This window comes from Hippopotamus amphibius, chromosome 9 (genome assembly GCF_030028045.1).
Source record: "Hippopotamus amphibius kiboko isolate mHipAmp2 chromosome 9, mHipAmp2.hap2, whole genome shotgun sequence".
Classification (NCBI taxonomy): Eukaryota; Metazoa; Chordata; class Mammalia; order Artiodactyla; family Hippopotamidae; genus Hippopotamus; species Hippopotamus amphibius.
The window spans coordinates 40,900,025-40,925,052 of record NC_080194.1 but is presented as its reverse complement, the minus strand read 5'-3'; the positions used below and the strand labels follow the sequence as shown (position 1 = coordinate 40,925,052).

The 25,028-nt window shown below is 43.0% G+C and overlaps 2 protein-coding genes across 4 annotated transcripts; one reads left to right on the top strand and one right to left on the bottom strand.

Annotated features, from left to right (window-relative positions):
• Window positions 1-1,807: 1,807 nt before the first annotated feature.
• Window positions 1,808-2,846, top strand: LOC130828961 (olfactory receptor 52I2-like). The gene has a single exon (XM_057695015.1). It carries the CDS (start codon window positions 1,872-1,874, stop codon window positions 2,844-2,846), a length of 975 nt encoding a protein of 324 aa, XP_057550998.1. The 5' UTR covers window positions 1,808-1,871.
• A 3,568-nt stretch (window positions 2,847-6,414) lies between these two features.
• On the bottom strand, window positions 6,415-16,145 carry TRIM68 (tripartite motif containing 68). Of its 3 annotated transcripts, XM_057695013.1 has the most exons (8): window positions 16,085-16,145; window positions 13,061-13,542; window positions 11,352-11,447; window positions 10,242-10,502; window positions 9,753-9,775; window positions 9,057-9,157; window positions 8,711-8,851; window positions 6,415-8,370 (listed from the first exon to the last, which is right to left on the bottom strand). In XM_057695013.1, the coding sequence occupies exons 2-8, from the start codon at window positions 13,484-13,486 to the stop codon at window positions 8,207-8,209; spliced, it is 1,212 nt and encodes a 403-aa protein (XP_057550996.1). In that variant the 5' UTR covers window positions 13,487-13,542; window positions 16,085-16,145; the 3' UTR covers window positions 6,415-8,206. The 3 variants fall into 3 exon arrangements, with proteins under 3 accessions (XP_057550996.1, XP_057550995.1, XP_057550997.1); XM_057695012.1 differs by having other exon boundaries at window positions 6,415-8,851; XM_057695014.1 differs by lacking the exons at window positions 13,061-13,542; window positions 16,085-16,145 and adding an exon at window positions 12,684-12,823 and having other exon boundaries at window positions 6,415-8,851.
• Between the last annotated feature and the right edge of the window lie 8,883 nt (window positions 16,146-25,028).

Sequence of the window (25,028 nt, the reverse complement as noted above, 5' to 3'; positions counted from 1 at the left end):
AGTAATGTTAAATGTTTTGGATAGGTCAAGTAAAATAAAGAATGAAAACACTGGATTGGCAACATGTCACTGATGGAGATCATAGCAGAAAATTTTTAGTAGCAATAGATTGAAGAGAAAAAAAAAAGACCAACCAAACTAATTGTCCTGTCATTTGAAAGGACTAATAAGATAAGTAAACCTCTAGCGGTGCTAATCAAGAAGAAAAAGGAATGGGGGGAGAAAATCTCTCAAGAAAATGAAAGGTATGACTAGTTACACCTTGCCAGGGCTAGAGAGAGAAGGGATGGGCATGCCCTCAGAAGGAAGGTGGATTTAGGGCAGAGATGCAGAGAGGAAAATCCTGGATCAGAGGTGAGTGGACAGGAGGAGACATGCTGGTTTCTCAGACTCTTCTTCTACTCTTTAAGGAATGATGCTCAACCTTGAGTTTGTGGCTTCCAGGAAACACACAACGGTCTTAAGTATATACTGAATAATTTTTTTTCACTCTGCACTATCATTCTACTTCAAAAAGCTTTCCCATATCTTCTCATGATCTATCATTGAAGATATTTCACCCAGTGGCTATACACAGCAAGGTTCTGACTATGAAACAGAGAGCATTGCTTTATTCAGTCCATTCCATTATAAGACATTTCTTATGTTTAGGGTATTGTTTGTCTGTTTCAATAAAGACCCGTTTGCAATCATATCCCAGAAATTTAGCTTTTTAGAAAACTTCTGAGGACTCTGCTGTTGGTACCTGGGTGTGGAGTCACTTAGTGGTAGGCTCCCCAGGGGGCAAACGGAAGAGGCAAATGTTTGTCACTTGATTAGCATGAGAACCAGGTAAATGTTTGTCTCATGCTTGGCTGAAAGAGAAAATGCTACTGCAGCTGATGGGATTCTGCAGCCGGTACTCCATCAATCCGATCTACTCAATCTTTTAGGGAGGAGCCAGGCCTGATGAGAAATCCAAGAAGGGTCAAGTGAAGGCACTCTCCAAGGATATGGAAGGTCCTTAGCCTGAAAGCCCCTGACTGAGGGGAGGGACAAGGGGTAATAATTAACAGCAGGCCAGCCTTCAGGCTTGGCAAATAAGCACTCCTCATTTAAGATTGCCTATACACCTGGGAAACAGTTCTTGAGCTATATATGACTATTGTAAAGTCAATATAGTCACACAATTGGTGTGGTGACCCACTAGCCTGAGGCCTTGAGAGATGCAGTATTAGGGCAGTGAGATATTGAGGAAGGAGAAGATGCAAAATGTGACATGTTCAATTTCACAAAGTTACCTTCAACAATTATTACGTATTAGGAACTGAACATACAAAAATAAAAGAGAAACTCTTTCCTCTGTTTTCTCATTCATTCATTCAACTGTTTGCTATAATGAGTACACATATATTCTTTTAATGGACTTGTGCACCACAGCTATGGGTCACACACTTGGTATAACGTATAAGGTCATGAACAAGACATGTAAGATTGAATACAGTAAAGTCACGGGTAGAGTACTGTAATTATCAGTTTAGGTCCCTCAGAGGTCAGCATGGATGAGAGTCCATAAAAGCTCTGAAGCTCTGAAGTCCATAAAGCTCCTAATTTAGTTTCGGCATGGGATGGGGCAGGAGGTAGAGAAGACTTCCTAAAGGATGTAAGTCATGATCTTTGAACAATGAACGGAAGTTAGTGTGGCAAAAAATACTGAGGAGGATGGAAGGTGGAGCAGGATAACATTGTAAGATGTCAGTTTCTTAATTGTGTGGTCCACTGAGTTGAGAATACCATCAGGCTCTCCTAACACCATAGCTGGGAACAAGTCTTAAAGGATTACATCCTTTTCTTACATCTTATATATTAACAGGAAAGCAGTCTCATCTGTGATGCTAGGGCCACCCTACAACCATACGATGGAATCCCCTGCCACCTTCATCCTGGTGGGTATCCCAGGTTTACAGTCCTCACATCTTTGGCTGGCTGTATCACTGAGCATCATGTATACCATAGCCCTGTTAGGAAACACCCTTATAGTGGCTGTAATCTGGATGAATTCCACTCTACAAGAGCCCATGTACTGCTTCCTGTGTGTTCTGGCTGCTGTGGACATTGTTATGGCCTCCTCGGTAGTGCCCAAGATGGTGAGCATCTTCTCCTTAGGACACAGTTCCATCAGCTTTAATGCTTGTTTCACTCAGATGTATTTTGTCCATGCAGCCACAACTGCGGAAACAGGGCTGCTACTGGCCATGGCTTTTGACCGCTATGTTGCCATCTGTAAGCCCCTACACTACAGGAGAATTCTCACACCTCAAGTGACGCTGGGAATGAGTGTGACCATCACCATCAGAGCTATCATATTCATGACTCCACTGAGTTGGATGGTGAGTCATCTGCCTTTCTGTGGCTCCAATGTGGTTCTCCATTCCTACTGTGAGCACATAACTGTGGCCAAGTTGGCATGTACTGACTCCACACCCAGTAGTCTCTACAGTCTGATTGGTTCCTCCATTATTGTGGGCTCTGATGTGGCCTTTATTGCCACCTCCTATAACCTGATTCTCCAGGCAGTATTTGGTCTCTCCTCAAAGAATGCTCAGTTGAAAGCATTAAGCACATGTGGCTCCCATGTTGGGGTTATGGCTCTGTACTACCTACCTGGGATGGCATCCATCTATGTGGCCTGGCTAGGGAAGGACATAGTGCCTTTGCACACCCAAGTGCTGTTAGCTGACTTGTACCTGATCATCCCACCCACCTTAAACCCCATCATCTATGGCCTGAGGACCAAACAAATACGGAGGCGAACACGGAGCTTGCTGACGCACCACCTCTTTAACCACTCCAACGTGGGTTTATGAACACGTCTGTTCAAACCTTGAGCATTCCAGCCAACTTCAAAGATACCTCACAGGTCTGTGGAGCTGGTTTGATTCACCTGGGACCATAGAAGTTCTAAGATGAAGCTGTAAAGAGTATCTTTGCCTAACTATCCAATTTCTAGCAAGGATGTTAATGAAATGATTAATTTTGACACCTTTAATGGTTTCAATCAACTAGTATCTGAAAAAGAGATAAGTTTAGATAGAGAATATACAAGGGTAAGTCAAAAATTATCCGCACTCCAGTTATATTAAAACTTCTATAAATTCTACAGCCAGAGTGCAGATAATTTTTGACTCACCATCGTAGATTTGGGGTTTTTCTTTCCTTAGATTCTGACCTACATTTCCAACTAAGTGTCCTACCATCCCTCTGCAGAAGAAACCAACTGTTTGGTTCCCCCATACCTGACTGATTTTCTCAAAACTGATTTTTTTCATCTCCTTATGTGATTATATGGAAGCAACTCTTAATATATGACCCTGCCTTCTGGCCCAATGATGAATTCACTCAACCTGGGTCATGTGCTCACATCTGGACCAGAGTTCTTCTCTGGTCAAAATAAATTCCAGTTTATCTGAGGAGATATAAATTTGGGATCACTGATGGTGGCCATTTTCCAACTCATGAACTTGGAAAGAGAAATCTGTTCCACAGCAAGAGAAGCAGATTAGCAAAATGGGATGAAGAAACTGAGTCTCTGGTTCTCCAGTTCCAGTTCATTCTGAACACCTAGGTACCTCCCTCTTATTAAGTTCTATAAGATATGCCTCTATAGCCTTTTAATATACCCACTATTGTTAAGCTAGATGGAATCAGTGTACTAATCACCAGCTTTTTGTTTCTAAGCAACAGAAGCCAAAGCAATGTTTTGACATCTATCTTTTTGTTTCTTAGTCCTGCTTGTGTAACTTAACTATAAGATAGAAAATAGAGCGTGCTGTTCTAGGATGAAAAGGTTGATGGAGAACAATAACAGTAATGAAGTAGAACTATCACTACCCTTCCAGGTCATCAGATAGTTCATTGGTTTTTGTTTTTATTTTCCCCTTTGGAAAGTCTTAAACTAAATAATTAGTATATGTTAAAAGAAAGAGATTTCATATGTAAGAGATACATATATTTGACTCTGGTACATTTGAAAATCTTAATAAAAGGTAATTTCCTAATAAGTGTTGATGGCAAGTTATTGTATCTGAGTCTTAATATCTCCTTTCTACTGATGGGGGAACATGCTAATTCATAGATGGTACTGAAGATAAAATAAAATAATGAAATGGAAAGCACATAAAACAATACCTCATGTACTGTATATACTTTAAAAATATACCCAATAGTAAAATAGATAGCTAGTGGGAAGTTGCTGTATAACAAAGGGAGATCAACTCGATGATGGGTGATGCCTTAGAGGGCCAGGACAGGGAGGGTGGGGTGGGGGGTCGTGGGATGGAAGGGATATGGGGATATATGTATAAATACAGCTGATTCACTTTGGTGTACCTCAAAAGCTGGTACAAGAGTGTAAAGCAATTATATTCCAATAAAGAGCTTAAAAAATATATACCCAATAAATTTATAATTCCATAATTTTAAAAGGTAGTCCTAGGCACTATTGAAACTGTATTTCTGCATAGATCAGTGTTCATGTAGTAACTGATCCAGAGAGATCTCATGCTTAACCACCTAGCATCCATACTCTTTGCTAATATTGATATTATTTACCTATGTAGAATGTATTCTATTTCTGAATATCAGAGAAGTATGAATCAACCTCTAAAAATCAGATGATGCAGAGTTCCCAAAGGGTGGTGAAAAGAAACTCTCCTTCCCTGGCAACCCCATAACATAAAACTAAACCAAGATCATGAGATGGTTAAGCATATTTGATAAGATTTCCATTTAGTTGCACTATTCTTTCTCCATAAGCAACCCAATGACTTGGCTATGCCCATTACATTAAGGAATTATTATATGCATTAAAGGATCTGATGGAAAGTGACAAAGGGATAGTCCAGCCTGCACTCAAAATAGAAATTTCTTTCCAGCATTTCCATCAGGAGGCTGTCCTGCCAGCTTTGTGTTTCATTCACACTGGTATTCACTAAAACTAGCTGAGACCCACTGTTGGTACTCGAATATTGAACTTCATACTTCCCAAGGTGCACTGGTTCTCTGCCATGGCTACCCCAAAGAGAAAAACCTGTGCTTTTGCCAATATATTCAGATATGACCCCTGGTCTAGCACATGAAACAACATATCTCATTTAACTAGAGCCTGGGACTCACAGTAGAGTCTCAGTGTTAGGATTTTTAAAAGATTACAGCCAATCCTGCTTGCAAAAAAGGGAGATTGGATTTCCTGTGGGGAGTTGCTACCCCAAGGATTTGCCCTTTGTCTCCACCTTTTGCAGGACCCAAGCATTCTACCCTTTGAATAGCCTTTCCCCTCATGGCTCAGGCATTGCACCCCTTGATTTCTCTGCCAGTAAAACAAGAATATGCAAAGCTCGTCCCTGCCTTGTAGCAAATTATCACACCAAGTTGGAGGTACAACCCTAGGCATTCCAGGGTGTGGTGCAGGCACTCTGCCCTCCACATGGCTACCTGCCTTGTCCTCTTCTGGACCACTTTTGCAGTTACCATCAGATCAGTTTTTGAATGGGACTGTAATTAAATAACCTCCATTCTTTAATGCCCCTATGAGGCAAGAAGAGCTTATTTTTATTTTGATTCTAGACATATGAATGAAAGTTGCCTCACTTAAATAGTTACACACACACACACACACACACACACACACACAGAGTGCTAGACTGTGGCTGCACGGTGAAGCAAATAAGGTCCTTGTTCTTAGAAGGGAAGCGTAAGCAACTACGCTAGAAAGAAGGATTTTCATACACTTAAGACCTTTTATCTTCTTGTCTGATTTTAAAAATCAGACATTATGATAACACAATATATTTAACTTTGTAATTTTTCTAACACTCATAGCACCCAAATCAGCTTATGAATGTAAAAACAAAACAAATTAAAAAAAAAAAAAAACAACAGAAAAACCCAGAGAGCACATTACAGATGAAGCCATTCCACTCCTTAATTCATTCTAGGTTTGAATGAATTTATCAACTAATAATCCTCTTTTTCCAGGAAGCTCCCAAGATTTGGCCTAATTAAATAAACCACAGTAAAAGAACAGCATTGATTCGGCCCCTAGACTCTGTTAAGTTTCCATGCACATAACTGGAAGCACTTTGAAGATCTGTTTCTCATGTCTACACACACTTCCCCAGGGAATCCCCCACCCCACCTCCAACACACACACAGACATATGGTCCCTCTAATGTAGGTCTGCTCAACCCTTTGCCAAGACCAGGTCTGTGACTTACCAGTTCACTCCCCTCCAGGCGGATAATGGAAATTCTCCCCTTCTACTGTTAATGCTCAAGGAGCAACTTGGTAGCTTGGTGGAAGGAATCCGTTTACTTCTCCATTTTGGCCTGTTTCACCTCCTTCATATGTGAATAACCAAGACAATTAAGGTAGAAAGACAATTTTTGCTATTCTTTATTATAGGAATTATTTTGCTTCTGCCTGTACCTAAGCTAGTATCTACTTTGCTGCCCAATCCTAACTCAACAGTCACTACCTTCAAGCTTAAACTACATCAGAGGTTGTGTTACACAGCATCATGGTGACAATGCATCATGTATATATGTAGCCCCTTTCAACAGGCAAAACCCAGTTTTCACATGCTTGCCTTGCAGTTTGTTTTTAGTGCAATCATTCCCACATCGCACTCTGAAGACCTGTAACGAATTATTGATATTTTCGCCACACACAACAATCACTCTAAAGGGCAAAGAGCCCAGATATACAGTCTTAATTCCCCTTCATTATAATGCAGGGGCTTTTTGTGCCTAGTCCTATTCTTTCTTCCCACACTTCCCCCCTGTTTCCCCCCTTCGGTCACAGATTTAGAGAAGAGCAAGGAAAAATATTATGTACGAGTGTAAGTCAAAACGTATCCGCACTGTGGCTGTGCGGCCAAAGGAAGGTTTAATATAACCAGAGTGCGGATAATTTTTGACTTACCCTTGTAGTTATCACAACCATGAAGATGCCCTTGGTGACATACCAAGACCCAAACTTTAGCCCAACAAGCTTGTAGGTGAGCCTTTCAGTGCATTTGTTTTACATATGTCTTTGTATTATTTCCAGTCTCTACCCTGATGTCACAGTCCCTGTTCTAATCCAAAGACGAATACATGTCACAGATGCTCAATATGTTACGGTGGCCTGAAGTTTGCCAGGCATGGGCATCTTTCTGTCTAAAGGGCTCTAGATTGTCAGGAGAGGCCCTAAGAAACTAAGGCAGTGCTGCAAAGATGCTGTAAAAAAGGCGAGATGGGAAGGTCATGACCACAGGCAAAATCCACGGCTCGCCTTCCCTGTCCCTGAGAAAGGAACAAAAGTGCGGGATGGATCTAAGATCTTCGCGACAATCCTGTGAGGTAGGAGAGTATGCAGTTGCTACACCCATTTTCCGACGGAGGACACTTAAAATCTTTCAAACACTGGGGTGTTTCAGACCTGAATGTAATGAATGATATGCAGACACGTGACCTGAGAAGCGAGTTTGTCAACTGTTTCATTTGAGTGTGAGAAATACTTTATCATATATGCACTCTTCTCTCCACAGCTTTGTGAGAAATAACTGGCTGCACTAAGGCCATTTCAGTTTCTTCATCCATGAAGTGAAAACAGAAACAAGGCTCACAGGTTTTCTGATCCTGACATTTAGAGAAAAGGGCAGGACCAGGACACAGGTCTCCTTAGAGTCTGAGATAGTGACTTGCTCTGTTTGTGCTCAGACAGGGCACAGCCACTGGGTGGTCTGGGCAACTGGTGATGCATTTCTCTAGTTGGGAGGTCAGAGAGCTGGGGTGAATTATGGGTGCTCAGAGGCAGAAAACCTCAGGTGAAGCATCCTCCTGCTGGTATCAGCACAGCAACCAGCTCTGGACACGGCCAGTGTTCTTCTGGCTTGATGGTAAACCCGACCCAACAGGGCTCCTGAAGATCAGATCTACTTCATGGACCTCACTGAATTACGGCACGGACAGGGATGGGGAAGAGGGGCGTGACCTGCAGAAAGGACTGTGCTGCTCCTCAGAACCACTGTGATCCTCACCAAAAGCCTTGTCACAGTTCCCGCAGGGGTGCAATGCTCCTTTTGCCAAGCCTCAGCTTTTTAACATGAGTAGTTTAGTGGGAGACTTTGGCCCAGTAGAACAAACCACTGGGTCAGGCACAGGAAGCCCTGGATTCCAGGCTCAGCTCAGTTCAAGGGGTCCCTTGTCAGGGGCAGTGTCCTCCAAGACCCCTGTGGTCCAGGTGAAATCCCAAGGCCTCTGGCTAAAATGGCGGCTCTCTTAGTCTTCCCCATCCAGGGAGCAGATGGCCAAGGGAGCGGTGTTGTTGGCTCCGATGCTGTAGCAAGGACTGAAATAGGGCAGGAGGCGGCCAGGGAAGGGATAGTGGGGGAAAGTGAAAATGTGGGAGCCTTTGTCAGTCACGTTGTAGAAGGAGATGTCATGGGCCTCGTAATCCAGGAAGACTCCCACCCGGTGGGGAGGGACGGGCAAGGACAGGAGTGGGTATTCGTCGGTGCCTGCCCGGTACTCATTGCCCTTCCTCAGCCTTATCACCCAGAATCCGTAGTGGGGGGATAAGTAGACCACCTCCTTCCGGTCCACATTTTCCTTACACACTCCCAGGCCCCATTCAGACCTGTCTCCCACCTCCACCTCCCAGTAGTGCCGACCCGAGGAGATGCACTGACTGCCCAAGACGATGTTGTAGCGGTAAAATCTCTCAGGATTGTCGGGCAGCTTCTGCTTTGTGTCTCCGTAGCGCACACATCTTCTGTCCTCAGACACGATGAGGCGAGAATAAGCAGTGTCTGGATCCAGCCGCACGTCCGCTGAGAGAAAAGATCCTGGTTGGTACCCTGACACAGGGCCAGGGCTGGGCAAGGTCTCTGTGATAGATTCAGCCACCGACTTCTCAGTGACGGGTGTGAGTGGGGCCAGATGAGGCAGCCAGAGGGCACTGAGTCATTTCATTCCTCCGGGAGGGGTCCCGCCCGCCCACCCCCTGCTCATCACAATCCCCCCAGCATTCATTACCTGCATACGTCTTCAGGATCTCTCTGAGCCCCAGCACACGGCAGTCCGTCTTCAGCTCCAGTGAGACTGGTTCTGGTCTCTGCAGGCTCCAAGACTTGCTCCTGGTAGAGAGGGGTAGGCCTTGGGGCCAGAAGTCCTGGCTCTGCCACACAGGCCTTCTCTTAGTACAGGGAAGGGGGCTTGGCCAGGGACAGAGTCAATGAGGCGCCCCTTCGCAGCAACACCAGGCGCAGAGAGGTGCTGCCTATTTGACTGAGCCGAACAGTTTGTGGCACAGAGAGAATATTCACATTCCTAGGCCATGGAAAGGGTCAGGTGTGAATCTGCCTTGGGAGAGGAAGAGGTGTACCACACACAGAGGAGAAAGGCCAACATGCACACTCAGAGCACTAATGCTAATGGAGACATCTGCAGTCTTTTCTCCTCCTTGGGCCATCTACCTGAAACCGCACATTTTATAGCTTTACCTGAAATCCTCATTGGTAATGCTTTAAATGAATCTGACCAAGTACAAAGAATAAAAAAGAAAGATGTTCAAAGCTTCTTTAGCCAATACAATAGAGGAGGAAGAAGATTATGAGCCAGCACCCACGTCTCCGTAGGTACTTGGTCTATGTTCCTTCCCCACTTCTGGCTCTGGCCAGGCCCGACTATCCCTTACAGGGCTGTCAAAGGGCTCCAGAGATGGAAACATACCTGTTTAAGACTTCCTGAATACCCTAGAAGGAGAAAAAGAAAGACAGCACATGAGTATGCCCTGTTCCTCGGAGGGACCAGACAGACACAGAGCTCTGGGATGGGGTCTCTCTAATGGAGAGGGAGGCAGAGAGCAAGGCTGGAGAGAAGGAATGAGGAGGCAGAGGGGGAGAAGCCTGCAGGAGCAGGGCAGGGCAGGCTGAGCCCTGGCTGGACTGGTCAACTTCAAGCTCCATCTCAACTTGCTGGCCAGAGTGGAGAGACAGGCATGATGCGAGAGCTGCCTAAACAATGTCCATCTAGGAGGCTACGAGGTCATTCACCCAACCAGGGGTAGGGGAACAGCCGGCATGAGGGGCAAGCATACGGGGTCCATGTCTGCGGGCCGAGTGCCGGCAGGCCCCATGGGAGACTAGGTAATCCCCTCTTCCAGAGGCCCAGGCTATCTTCAGCTCTCGCTCAGACTTCCCAGGAAACTCTGCTCCTCACCTGCAGCATCCAGCGGACAGGCCTCTGAGCCCTCTCTTCCAGTTCCGCGATCATCCTCCACAGGACCCGGCTCTGCTGGATGAGCGCGTTGTGATTCAACTCCAGTTTCTGCGTGGTTTCGCCTTCCTCCTGCTCCAGGCTGGCCAGAGCGGCAGCGGCCTCTACCTCCAGCCGCCGACCTGGTGGCTGTTTTTTCTTTAGTAATCGCCGATATTTCTCAAACTCCCATATGATGCTCTGCTTTCGGGTTTCCACCTGTATCTGCAGAGCCAAGATTAGACATCAGCACGGACACTGGTCGTGTAAGGGCCACCCAGGACTGAGGACACTCAATACATACACATGCACTCTGGAATGTTTTAGTACCAACTGTGTGCCAGGCACTGTAGAGGCAAAGATATAGGATATGATTTTTCCTACCTTCCTGTCCCCACAGCTCTAGTACATGCTCCTCAGTCCCTATTACTAACTCTTACCCCAAGGCTCAGGATATTACCTTGGTACTACATGTTCTGGACTACTTTCCATCTTCAGAATAATATATCCTATTTTCAGAATAATGACCGGAAGCATTACACTTAAGCCCCTAAGACAGTGTAACAGCTACACTGTTAGATGTTTTTGCTTCTTACTGGTATTATATCAATTCAATATGCTGTTGTAGACCGATTCAATGTTACCTTCTGTATCAAAAGTTCTGATAGTTTGATAGTTATGGGCCTCAAGTTTACTTGTGAAGTGATTTCCCAATATTTTAATAACTTTTAGTAAATATGCTTTAGCTAAGAGAAACAGACACTAAGCTTTACTAAGCATTACACAAGTCATACCCCTGTGAGCTAAAGCATATACGAGCATGTACTTTTCCTTTCTCACATATGAGGACATAAGCCCAGAAGTTACCTCTACATCACATGCGAAAAACTAGAAGTGAGTGGTTCCAAGGCCTGCTGAAGGCCACGCAGCTGGTAGAGAAAGCTGGCATGAGGAGCCCAGGCTCTCTGACCTCAAACCCCACATTCTGCCTCACAGAGATGAGGAAGCTACTGCGGGCCAGCTCTGGGACAACACAAGGACCACACAGACTCCTTTCCCCAGGGGGCAACTTGCCTTCCAGTTGGCAGTTCGTTTCCTCTCACCAACTTCCAGCTTCCAGGCCTCTTCTTGCTCTTTCCTCAGATGTTCCAGAGCCTCATGGAGTTTCCACTGAAAGAGACAAAAACCTCATGAGGCCAACCTCGGGCAGCCTGGGTGGGTAGCCAGGCTTCCTAGCATTGCTAGGTGATGGGAAAACAAGCATCCCTCGGGGGATGGGCCAGAATGCATGAGGGGAGAAAAGGGAAAGCCACAGAGGGAGCAGGTTCCTGCCCAGATGACAACCAAGGTGTCTCCATCTGAGAAGCATTTCAATTCCGATAGTCTCTAAGTTTCGGTAAAGGAGAAGAAAAGGCACAGTTTCAACCTGGCCAGAAAACTACCTTGGACTTTCCTACCCATGCCTCTTCTTACACTTATCTGCCTTGTTACCCTACAGCCTACTAAACTTTGTTATTCAAAGCGTGGTCCACGTGCCTCAGCAGCATCAGGGGGCTTGCTAGCAATGTAGGACCTTGGGCTTCACCCCAGACCTCCCAAACCAGAATCTGAATTTTAGCAAGATCCTTGTGTGGTTCATACGCACATTAAAGATGAGGAGTACTTTCCTACATACTAATGCAAGAGATTGCTACTGGCAAGCATAACGTAATTTCATACTAATATTAACCATTTTATTAAAGATTTACCAACAAAACTGAGGCTTAGAGAGTGACCTACCCAAAGTCATTCAGCTAGTAAATGGTTGGGCTGGGATTTAACCCAGCTCTTTAACTCTTACGCCTATGGTATATGGCCTCCATATTCTAATATTTGCAAAACAAAATAAGTAAATACTTTTAATTTTTCAGAAATTTTTGCATAGGAAAACAGCTAATTCAGGGGATTCGTCTTACACTTTTAGCTTCTAATCTCAACTGCAAGAAAGAGAATTAAGACCAGCACAGGATCAATGGATCACAGAATCACTGGGATAATGATTCTGATAAAGCTATGTCAGCATGGACATCTAAGGAAAAAATAATAAGTTAGAGAAGTCGATAGGATAGCTACAAAAAAGGAGCAGTGGGTGTGTCAGAGATAGCTCCCCCCATCCCCCCCCAACAAATAAATGGTAAGGAGAAGAGAAAGAACACTGGCTGAAGAGTAAGAAGGCCTGAGTCCTAGCCTTTGATCTTCCTTCAACTAACTTAAGTCAGGAGGGACCCTACAACATTAGATTACATAATTTCCCTCAACCCTAAATGACTCAGCCATGGTCCCCTCTGGCTCTAAAACCAAGGATCATGATCTCAAATTTCTAAGCCTTTGTTTTGTCTATAAAATGAGGAATTTAAAGTGACTCACGTGATGGCTAATGATTATTTGTGGCATCACCAGGAGGAGTTTGCAGGTTCTGATAGGTACAGCCTTGATGACCTCGTCCAAGGCACCCTGAACCCCAGCTAGACCAAACTGGTCTCCCTCAAACTATCAGTAAGGAAAGCAAATTTGGGTTAGGCATTAAGCCTGTTGGGACTGGGGTGAGGTATGGATGTGGGAGAGAAGTCAAAAGAGGTCATAAATGCAAGGAGAGGTGCAGCTCACTGGATCAGGCCCCCAGGATCTGGGGGTGTGAGAAGCCAAAGGAATCAGCTCTCATTTTGTCTCTGGGGCCCCTGGTCAAGTTCTTGCCAAGTGAGGGGCAGGGGAGAGACTGGGGGGAGCTGGCCTTCATCTCCCACCTTATAATCCCAGGCGACATCCTCCATGGGCACGACACCATGGGTCTCATGCTTGGGGGACCGGGCGCAGGCCTCACACACGATCAGGCCGTCCTCTTTGCAGAACATCTTTAGCTGTTCCCCGTGGGTCTTACATACGTCACCCTTCAGCCCCATCCCAGGATGCAACCCTAGCCGTCGGATTTTTTCTACAACATTGGCCAGCTGCCAATTAGGTCGCAGGTTCCTTGGCTGGATGGGAGCCCGGCAGAGGGGACACGAGTAACCCCAGTTCTGGGATTCTCCTGGGACCTCCCAGAGTCCGGAGAGACAGTTGTGGCAGAAGCTGTGGCCACAGTCGATGCTCACGGGCTCCTTCAGGAAGGTCATGCAGATGGGACAGGCGACTTCTTCTACAACGGCTTCCACCAATGCCGAGGGATCCATGGCTCCTCTCACACCCTCCTCAGAACATAAATAAAACCAGGTGGAGGCACTGAAGGCTTAGAAGAGAAAAAAGAGAAGAGAAGAGGGATAGGTAAAAGGGATAAATAGTGACTGAAAAAATTAACTTCCTCATTTGGATCCTTTATGGACCCTGTTTAATAAGCACTGGCCTTCCCAACTGAATCTGACTGGGTCATGCTCCTCACACCACAGAAGGGACATCTGGGGATGCCCAGAATTCTCAGTTTCCACCCACCGGTCTTCTCTGACCCTCCTCTGGGTTGGCTCACCAGACCATTCTCACTCTACCTCCCATTATGCTCTCCAAATCAGCACTCTCTTGAAGTTGGGTAAATTTAAGAGAACTTACCCGTGTGGTGTTTCGGTATCCAAAATAAGGCCAGAAATACCCCCAGCCTCACTCTCTAGGAAGTTTCTATGTGTATTTATATATATCCAGGTGCAGAAAAGGTAACATGCCAGAAGCCCATTTCTATATGCTCAATTTGTTTTCTTCTGTTGCACACTGAAGTGTAAGGTATAAGGGAACCAACAATACTTTTGCCATCTCCTGTAAACCTCTGCCCACTTCTCCAGCACTAACATCTGCTAAGATACCAAGACACTCTCCTCAGTGATATGTTAGAAGCAGACATGGACAAACAGCCTTTGGAAGATAAAAACTAAGATCATCTGATGATAATTAAACCCACATTGATGAATTCACTACTCCAGCAAGAAACCTGATATTTCTGCCAGGGACACATGTGGGCACAGAACTTGAATGATCAATGGCAGCTTCTTGGTACAGTTGACAATATTTATTTGTTCACCGTGCAAGTTTGTGTTACCACTAAGTCTGTAAAGGGAAGAGCCCTGATGGTCTTAGTCACTGTTGTATCCTCAGGACCTAAACAGTGCCTGCCATGCAGTTATTGCTGAATAAATATTTGCTGAAGGAATAAATGAGCTAGACGTAGAAAACAGTTCCTAAATCCAAAGTGCTTTTATAATTAGCTAAGGAGTTGAGAGCATATTATACCTTAATAGTTATAGCGAGCACTCCTTGAGTACACTATATGCCAGGCACTCTTCTGAGCATTTTACATGGATTGGCTCAATGTATTTCACAACCCTAAGTAGAAGCCATTATTCTACTCTCCTCATGTTACAGATGCTTGGTCCTGGGCTCCACTATTCTATCTTGGGCAAAGTACTTAACCTTTCCAGCTTCAAGGTATAATAAAAATTCAAGAGGAGAGAGAAATCACTGTGGTTTAAGGGTAGTTCAGTAAGGTCTCCTGAAGGAAGTGGGGCAGTAAGATTTTGCAGGACTGTCTGTTACAGACCATCAGCCAGTCCTGCCTTCTCACTGGCCTCCCTGTCTCTTGCTTTTCCTCCTCCCACTGTCACTACCAAACTGTGGGACCAGTATCCTAAAACCTTGTTTTACTAAATCACTAACCTACTGGTTCCCCAACCCTCAGTCCAACAGGAAGCTCTCTCTTCGCCCTGAAATAGCTCAGTCAAGCAAAAGGAGGAACTTCGGCACTTTCTTGAAGACCCCGTGTCCATTCATTCCACCCCACTTGGATTCCTGCTGTCCTCCCAGCTTGAAATGTCTTCTCCAAATTCCTGCTCTTAATGTCATTTGACATGTATGTGTTTATTGTCTCACTTCCCACGGTAGAAGTTTCACGAGGATAGTGACATCCTCTATTTTGTTCACGACCATATCCCCAAGGCCAAAAACAGTGCTCAAGTATTTTTGAATACACGAGTATTAAATGTAAATATTAAGGTCTAGGTGATAGCAGGTTGGAGGTGGAAGAAATGTCAATATCCTCATCTAACATGGAGGGGCCCCAAAAACTACCACCTAAAGCTGACACAACAGAAGCTGGTATTTATTATTTAAAGCTATAGAGATCTACAAAAGAATGGAAATAGCTACTGAAAACTTAAAAGATGGTGGCAGAAGAGAAGTGGGGTAAAGAAATACCAAAATGATATATCAAGAAATGAGATGGAAGCCTATTATTTAGACTGAGTAGGGTCATAAAAAGGTCTAAACATGAAGAGTTAAAAGTGGTGGCCTCTGCAAAAAAGGATTTAAGGGCGGGTAGCTATTGCCTTATTTTGTTTTTATTATACACAAATTACTTTTACAAAACTTTAATTATCAAACGTTTGATGGCTTCCACCGTGCATCTGGCAGATTGGGGAGCCTTCTAGGAAAGACATTTACCGGGGCGGGGTGGGGGTGGGGGAATGGGCGGAGCCTGGAAGAGGCTCGAGAGGAGGGGCCAGTGTGGGAAGTGAGGAGGCGGTGACCTCCGGGGTGCGGAGCAGAGTGGGGGATGGTAACCTCCGGGACACAGGACGCGGAGCAGGGCCCCAGGGCACCGTGGCGGGTGAGGGCAGAGGAAGGCTGACCGCCTGCAGGACCTCTGAAGAGGCACAACTGTCTACCCACTTCCCTCCTCAGCCGGGACTAGCGCCCCGAGGCGGACACCGAAGGTGGAGACGCCCGGTTGGTTCCCATGGCCGCGCGTCCGCAGCCTCCGAAGCGACTGGCCCCGCCAGCGCTGCACTTACCGCCGGCCCGGAGACGGAGACCCCAGCCGCGGCCCGTTCCTCGGTCTCTCTCCAGGGGCTCCGAAGCCCCGCCCACAGAGCCGGAGCCAATGAGCGTCGGGCAGGGCACGGAGCCGGATCCGCCTCCCGGCGGCATCTTTGTGGGAGCAGCCAATCACAGACAGGGGACGGGACAACCCTAGCCAATCGGAGGAGGGGACGGGACTCCGCACGCCTGTCGGCCTGACAGCGTATTTTCTGTTTTTTGGTTTTTCTGGCCCTTTCCCGCACTCAGAGCCCTTTGAAGTGTAAAAGGGGCCAGGAGTCAGTCGAGGACGGGTCGAAGGGGTGAGGCTCCTGGAGGAGGCCGTGCAGGCCATGCTACTGCAAAGACCCATCAGGCCCTCGGCTTAGAGAGCCCTTTGCGTGTCACGCTTCCGCTCTGGATGACTAGTGGCTCTTCAGGGCGAACCTTGTTCCTTCCGGGTGATAGCCCCGGACCTAATGCTGTTCTTTTGCCAGTTTTTCCACGTTACACCCAGCAGCCTATGAGATCAGCCATGTCCGGTTCTGTGACCCAATTTAGTGCCAGGCTGGGCACTAATATAATGCAGTGAACTACGCAGTTTCCTGCAAGATGAGCGACCTCTCTTGCGTGACTCCAGGCTGCAGATGGTAGTTTGTCATTAAAAAAAAACCCCAAAACCCCGGGTTTTCCTGGCAAGCTCTCATCCTTCAGTACTTCAGCAGACAGCCTCTCATCACTATTGCCACGACCACACTTTAGAGTTAGAAGCAGATGGTGGGAAACTGGCGTACTAGAAGCGGAATTCCTCGTCTGAAACTGCTATAGAAACTGCAAAAAATTTTTAAACAAGCTGTGCTCGTCCCTCGGCGAAACACACACAGATATGTACACACACAAACTGCTACTTAAGGCAGTGATTTCGGTTTTCCTTTGTAGTCTCTGCACCTTGTCCTTTTCCTGATACTTCAGTGTTTACTGAATACTGAATAAACAAAGGCACATCCTGCCTGCGTGGAAAATAACCAGGAAATTCTCCAATTGAAGCCCAGTTGCAAATGATTTTCTTGTGGGGACTGATACACTTGGGATCTTCATGCTAATGTCAGGGCTCGGGCCATGGCTGAAATTCTGAAGGGTGAGACCCAGAAAATTCATGAAGAAAATTCAAATGGGGCCATGAGCAAGAAAAGAAGAAAAGAGGTAGCTGAAGTCTGAGCTATACCCTGTGACTCACCTGGATCCTTGCTGCCTAACAGAGTAGTAAATGTATTGATGGAAACAAGGAACTTTAAACATTTATTGAACATTCATTTTTTGCACTTTGTGCTGGGTGCTAGAATTATAACCGTAGGACACAGTCTCTGTTTAAGTAACTCAAAATCAAGTTGGTTGTACAGTTGGCCCTTAAACACTGCAGGGGCCAACTGTACAGTCAAAAATCTGTGTATAACTTTTGACTCCCCCAAACCTTAACTGCTAGTAGCCTACAGTTGCCTTGAAGTCTTAGCAATAGCATAAAACAGTTGATTAACACATATTTTGTATGTATTATATACTGTATTCTTATAATAAAGTAAACTAGAGAAAAATGTTATTAAGAAAATTACAAGGAAGAGAAAATGCATTTACTGTACTATATTTATTGACATCATGACTTTACATCTTCTTTTTACGAGATGAATCATCTGTTAGTATCTACATCAATATTGTCAAAAACACTGTATATGTTATAGATATTATTAATGCTAGACATAAGAAGTGAAAAATAATGTGAAAAAGAAATTAATATTTATTTATAGTTATAATAATTCATGCATTGATAACAAAGAAGCAGCAATATGATTGCTTTGTGGTAGCCTAGTGTAACTGATATGATTGCTTTGCTGTGGCCTAGCCTATACACTAATGAATGAATCATTATAAATTTTTATGGCATGCAGTATTGTAGTCATGTTAATAATACAGTATTGGAAACATTGTTTCATTTTTTAAAAAATTACTTGCCTGTGATGATAGGCTGATATACAATTTCTCTAATTATGAGAGAAAGGCATATTGTACAGTTATGTAATTCTTTGAAAGCAAAGTTATAAAACAATAAGAAAATTAACACATTATTAATTTTATATTAAATATCCTCACCTATGCCTATGTAAGGATAGGCTAGTATCTACATTTAATTTATGCATTCATGACATACCTAACTTTTTCTTATTTCTTTCAGTATTTCCAGGCTACATGGTTTATCTGCGAGATTTTTCAAATTGTTGCAAATGCCCCAAACTTTTTCTGATATATTTATTGAAAAACATGTGTGGTGTGCTCCAAGGAGAAAGAACAAGATAGACTCAAAGGGCCAATATTGCCAGAACAAAGAGTTACAGGACTCCTCTCACTCTGTACAATGCAACAATTGCAATGTTCCAAACTTTCCCAAGCAGCATGCCATGTCCCTTGCCCATCCCATATAAGGAAAGACATTTGCCCCACTTTTCTCCTGCTCAGCACACTAAAAGTATACATTCTCTGCCCAGTCAGCAGATAACTGCAGGTTCCTGGGCTATAAAAACAGGCAAGCAACCCATGCTCAGGGTCGGCTTTCCCTGGCTACCAGGAAGTCAGCCCGCTGTTCTAAACAGCAACCTTCTCTCTAATAAACTCTATCTTCCCTGCATTCTGCCTTGGGTCTGGAAAGTCTTTTCCAACCTGCACTTGGACCAAGATGATCTGTGTATACATGAACCCACACAATTCAAACCTGTGTTGTTCAAGGGTCCATTGTACTTCTCTGGAGCTTCTATGAAGTTGAAACAATTAAAGGGGAGAACTTTTTCATTTGTAACTTGGCAATTTGTCCATAATTATGACTGATTTTAAGCGCCTGGCAAAAGGGCCCCTTAATGTTCCTGGGGGAGGGGGTTTGTGTTCATGAGGAGAAAGCTGGACAGAGCACTTCTGAGGACAGATCAGTCCACTACACAAATACAGCAGCTCTCTTTTCTGGCCTCCATCAGGGTGCTTTGTTTGCTGTGAGAGGCAGACAGGTGTGTCCAGGTGAGGCTCTGTCTTGGATACAACCTAACAGTATAACTACAGATCCCAACCCTCTACCTGAATCCAAGGGGGACCAGGACCACAAGTTGAGTGACTAACTGTGGGATGGGCTCTATTTGTGCTAAGGGAGAGGAGTGGCAGGGAATGGAGTCCCAGCTTCCCATGGTGATAACCTGCTTGAGAACACTCACTTTATGGACTTTCTCACTTTCCTTTCTTTTCTCACTTCTCAACACTCCTACTACTTCATCCTGAGATCACCTCCCAGATAAACTACTTGAACTCAGATCCATGTTTCCAGTTTGTTTCTGCGGCACCCAAACTAAGACAAGTCAGATCATCTGCTAAGAAAATTCTCAAATAATTTCTCCATGTTATCACAGTAATTATGAAAGTGTGATATTGGTGCAGGGTACCACTGGGCCAATGAATAGAAATAAAAGCCCAGAAGCACAGCTGCTCATATACGGCCAGTTGTTATATGATGAAGGTAGTACTCTAGAGCAATGAGAAAAGAAGGATATTTTCAATAAATGGTACTGGAAACACCAAATATCCATATGGAAAAAAATGAAACATGAACCCTAACCTCATACCACTTACATATGGGTTGTAGATATAACTATAGAAGTCAAAGCAATTAAACTTCCCTAAGTAATTTAAAAGAATATTTTCATGACTCCAGGTAGAGATTGATTCCTTAATGCCGGCTAATTCACCCATGAATATTTATTGAGTGCCTACTATACAATAGACAATCTTTCAAGTGATGGAACTACATCAGTGAACAAAACAGAAAAATGCTTTGTGGAGCTTACATACTAGCTGGTATAATTTAGCATTACTTTATAGGCATATCTTCTAGATGCATATAGGATAGTTTATTTTTTATTGGAATTCAGAAATTTCATCTGAAATTAAGTGTACATCTTTTATTTTATGAATAAGTGAGTGTGTTATCTTAGGTTTTGGGCTTTTGGAAATGGTCTCCTAGTTGTTTCCTTGCTTGTTGATTTTACTCCATCAGCTCCATCCCCTCCTTCCCTTCCTTCTGGAATGCCTGCATTTTCTCTCCATGTCTCTTACTTTTTCTTGCCCAAGTCTGTATATTTGCTGAAAAACAAAGAACTGTGCATGGTCAACTTGAGAGATTTTCCTAGGATGTTGTGCAGAAACTCAAAGGGTACTCTGTTTCCATTCAGCGATTTGGTTTTGTTGTTGTTATTATTGTTGTGTTTTACACCTTGGGGATTAAGGGATTCAAGAAAATACTCTATCTCTTCCCACTCTTGGTTAAGAACCAAGTTTTCCCCATAAAATTTGCACACTCTGTTTTCTTGTTATTATTTCAGATAATTCTTATTTTCTTGCACATTGCTTTTCTTCTGTAGCAATCTGTTCGTGTTTTTTGGGGTTGTTTGTTTTTGGGTTTTTTTTTTAAGCTCTTTATTGGAGTATAATTGCTTTGCACCGTTGTGCCAGTTTCTGCTGTACAACAAAATGAATCAGCTGTATTTATACACATATCCCCATATCCCCTCCCCTCCTTGACTCCTTCCCACCCTCCCATCTCACCCCTCTAAGTCATCACCAATCATCGAGTTAATCTCCTTGTTTTTAGCTCTCACTGATGCTATAGATTTTTTTTCTAAGTTCTCTCATTTCTGCCCTATTTTCTACTGGGCATTTGATCTGATTTCTCATATTTGTTCCCTTTATTCAGGCTCTGATATTTTCCACATCACTTGCTTCCTTTGTTTGCTCATGGTTATGAGTGATGGTTTCAGAAGTCATAGTTCCTAGCTGACATAGGTTCTCATGGAGTTCTTCCTCCTTCTCAGGGAGTAGTAGATTGGGCATCTTCTTAGGAAGGTTATAAGGAATGGCACAGGTCAGCTGGCCAGCCATACTCTTAAGAAAGGTAAGACCCATGGAGACATGAGGCAGAGCTCTTTCTGCAGGGGCCAAATACTGGAGGCTCCAAAATGAGGGCCTCCCAACATGGTTTCATGAAAGCTTTCCTTCAAGGTAGGTCAATTGCCTTCCACCTTATTCTGAACAGACTCACAGGAATCCCAAATTTTAGAAAGAATTTTTGCTCTCTTTTGTGTGATGGGATTGTAGATTCTTACTGAATTTTATCTTCTTAGCTGAATTTTTTGACACACAAAATTAGAGGGAATCAAAGAGATGTTGTCATATTCCCAGAACCCTCCTGAGTGCAATGTTGAATCTTTCCTTATTATTATGTATTATAATGGACTTCCTTTCTGCCTCATAGCCTTGTATAGTCCCAAGATAGATAGATAGATAGATAGATAGATAGACAGATAGATAGATAGATAGATAAATAGATAGATAGATATTTGGTGCTGAGGATACAGCAATGATCAAGATATTTTTTGCTGTCCTTTGAGTCTAAGTTGAACAGCCATAATAACAAAAGAAACAATCAGTAAAATAAAAAGATAACCTATGGAACAGGAAAAAAATATTTGTAAACCATCTATCTGATAAGGGGTAATATCCAAAATATATAAGGAACTCATGCAACTCAATAGCAAAAAACAAAAACAAAAACAATCCCATTAAAAAGGACTTGGGCAAAGGACTTAAAAGACATTTTTCCAAGGAAGATATACAAATGGCCAACAGGTAATGGAAAGATGCTCAACATCACTAATAAGAAAATGCAATGGGCTAATACCTTACATCCATTGGGATGGCTATAATCACAAAGACAAGAGATAAAAAGTGTTGACAAGATGTGAAGAAAAGAAACCCTTGTGCACTGTTAGTGCGAATGTAAATTAGTACAGCCACGATGGAAAACAGTATGGAGGTTCCTCAAAGATTAAAAAAAATATAGAATTACCATATGATTCAGAAGTAATACTTCTGGGTATATATCTGAAGAAAATAAAATACTGTCTCAAAAAGATATCTGTACCACCATGTTCACTGCAGCATTATTTACAATAGCCAAGACATGAAAACAACCTCAATGTTCACTTACGAATGAATGAATAAAGAAAATGGGCTTTTATTTCTATTCATTGGCTCAATTGTCTACCCTGCACCAATATCACACTTTTATAATTACTATAGCTTTATAATGTCTTGATATTTGATATAGCAAGTCTTCCCACATTTGTCAATTCTTCAAGAGTGTTATGGTTATTTTCAGCTAGTTACATTTCACTATAAATTTTTACTTAAGCTTATCAGGTTCTACAAAATGACCTGTTAGGATATTAATGAGATTGTATTGAATCTGTAGGAAAATTGGAGATAATTTAATTCTTCAATTAGGTTCTTAATATTATTGAGTTTTCCAGTAAAAGAACATAGTTTATTCTTCCATTATTTAGAACTTCTTCAGTTTCTCTTAGGGATTCCTTTTGGTTTTCTGTGTGAAAGTTCCTTTATATCCTTTATTAGAGTTATTCTTAGATATGTGATTTCTCTATCCTACTTTAAATGCTGTTTTAATAAAACCATGTCTATTTTATAAAGAAATGCAGTGGAATTTTGTATATTGACTTTGTAATTTGCAACCTCTTTGTACTCATTAATTCTAATTATTTATCAATGGATTCTTTTGGATTTTTATACATATTCAATCACTAATCCACAAATAATGATCATATTTGGTTGGCCAAAAAGTTCGTTTGGGTTTCTGTATTATCTAATGGAAAAACCAGAATGAACTTTTTTGGCCAATCGAATACAATTTTTTTCTAACTCTCATACCATATATTTCTTTTTCTTGCCTTATTACAAGTTATTAATGTAAGGAATCATTTCTAAAGCTGTATTCTCTTTTCATGAGGGCTGTCTGTGGCTTTGTATGGTCATGTCCATTAGTGTTTCCTAACAAAAAACAACGGCATTACTCATCTGTGGAGATCTCATCCACACGAAGGAACCTGAATGTGAGTGGCAGGGCAGAATTAAGAAAATTCACACAAGAGTATAGGAAAGCATGGGGTCAGGGGACTCAAGACTAAGCCAGTCAAGAGTCCCAAGCTCTGATTCCCATAGCGTATTTATTAAGAAAAAGCATTCCAGCATTCTGGATTATAAATCATGATAATGGACATCACAAGGTATATGCTTCAATTAGAGAAGAGAGCAGAACACCTTGTTTCCTATGACTACTAGGGGATATAGTTAATCTTTAACTTGGAGCTGGAGCCTGGAGTCATCGGGCTCTGTGACTGCTTTATCTCAACCGGTTTTCCTTGAGACTAGTTCTACTTTCAGAACTGCCTGCAGCCATGTAGCAGGTCGTGCGCTCTCAGGATTGTTACTCCAAGTCAATGTCCTCTGTGTCCTCTGTGGTTCTCTATACTCATCTGCAAAAGGAACTTGGATACCTTTGGAAACAAGAGAACATTTTCTTACAAGAGAGATTTCCTTGTAGAAGCAGTACCTACAGTGGAATCTAAGAATGGTTAGTATGTGAAAGAGGGAAACAAAGAGGTTGACTATTCCAGATAAAGCAAGTGCTTGGAAGTGAGTATAAGTACAGGGAACTTTCATATGAAGAATCGAAAGAATGCCAGTGTAGGACTGTATTGAGGGATAGTTAGTGGGTCATGAGGTGGGGGTGGGGAATTATTATCAATGAGTTCATATAATTTAGCACCTCCTAAACCAAGAATTTGAGTATATCCCTGGCCAGAGGTCTGCATTATTGGCTGGACCTTTTAATACTCTGTGTATCTTGAATGATTTTTTTCCTTGTACCTTGTGGAAAATATTGAAACAAAAATATAGGGATATACTATTATTTCAAAAGTTCACCTTACTCAGTAAGATACTATTCTTATTACAGTAACAAGTGAAAAAAAATGCTTGAATGTTTCCCATGAAAAATCCTCATTAAAAACTTGTGCCAACTTGGTGCTTGATGTTGCTAATTAAAATTTATGGGGACCTGCCCATTACACATTCCTCAGCTGAAGTAATTGAATTGTGAGTTATGAGTGAACATAAATAAGAGGACCAAAAATTTCTTCATTAAGAGTGAATGAAAGAGGAGTCTGAAAATCTCCCCTTTTAAATGTACACATCAGTGTTCATTCCCCCCACAAAAATAGGAGGATAAGACCTGCTCGGAATTATGAAGAATAATTAATCTCATAATGTTAAAGTCTTTAAGTGTGGGAATGTAAATTGATATAGCCACTATGGAAAACAGCATGGAGGTTCCTTAAAAAACTAAAAATAGAACTACCACATGACCCAGCAATCCCACCACTGGGTATATACCCAGAGAAAACCATAATTCAAAAAGATACATGTACCACAATGTTCATTGCAGCATTATTTGCAATAGCCAGGACATGGAAGCAACCTAAATGTCCATCGACAGATGAATGGATAAAGAAGATGTGGCACATATAAACAATGGAATATTACTTAGCCTCAAAAAGGGATGAAATCGAGCTATTCATAGTGAGGTGGATGGACCTAGAGTCTGTCATACAGAGCGAAGTAGGCCAGAAAGAGAAAAACAAATACCATATGCTAACACATATTTACTGAATCTAGAAAAATGGTACTGATGAACCTAGTGGCAGGGTAGAAATAGAGATGCAGATGTAGAGAATGGACTTGAGGATACTGGGAGGAGGGGAAGCTGGGACGTAGTGAGAGAGTAGTATCGACATATACACACTACCAAATGTAAAATAGATGGCTAGTGGGAAGCTAATACAGAGCACAGGGAGACCAGCTTGATGCTTTGTGAAGACTTAAAGGGGTGGGATAGGGAGGTTGAGAGGAAGGCTCAAGAGGGAGGGGATATAGGTATATATGTATACATGTGGCTCTTTCACTTTGTTGTACAGCAGAAACTGACACAATAGTGTAAAG

Excerpts from the sequence above, each read along its gene's own strand:
- LOC130828961 (XM_057695015.1), top strand. The coding sequence starts at position 1,872 with ATGCTAGGGCCACCCTACAACCATACGATGGAATCCCCTGCCACCTTC.
- TRIM68 (XM_057695012.1), bottom strand. The coding sequence starts at position 13,486 with ATGGATCCCTCGGCATTGGTGGAAGCCGTTGTAGAAGAAGTCGCCTGT. Across the intron at positions 11,448-13,060 it reads ATGTCGCCTGGGATTATAAG|TGGAAACTCCATGAGGCTCT; the intron begins GTGGGAGATGAA and ends TGTCTCTTTCAG. Across the intron at positions 9,158-9,752 it reads ATTCAGGAAGTCTTAAACAG|GAGCAAGTCTTGGAGCCTGC; the intron begins GTATGTTTCCAT and ends CCTCTCTACCAG.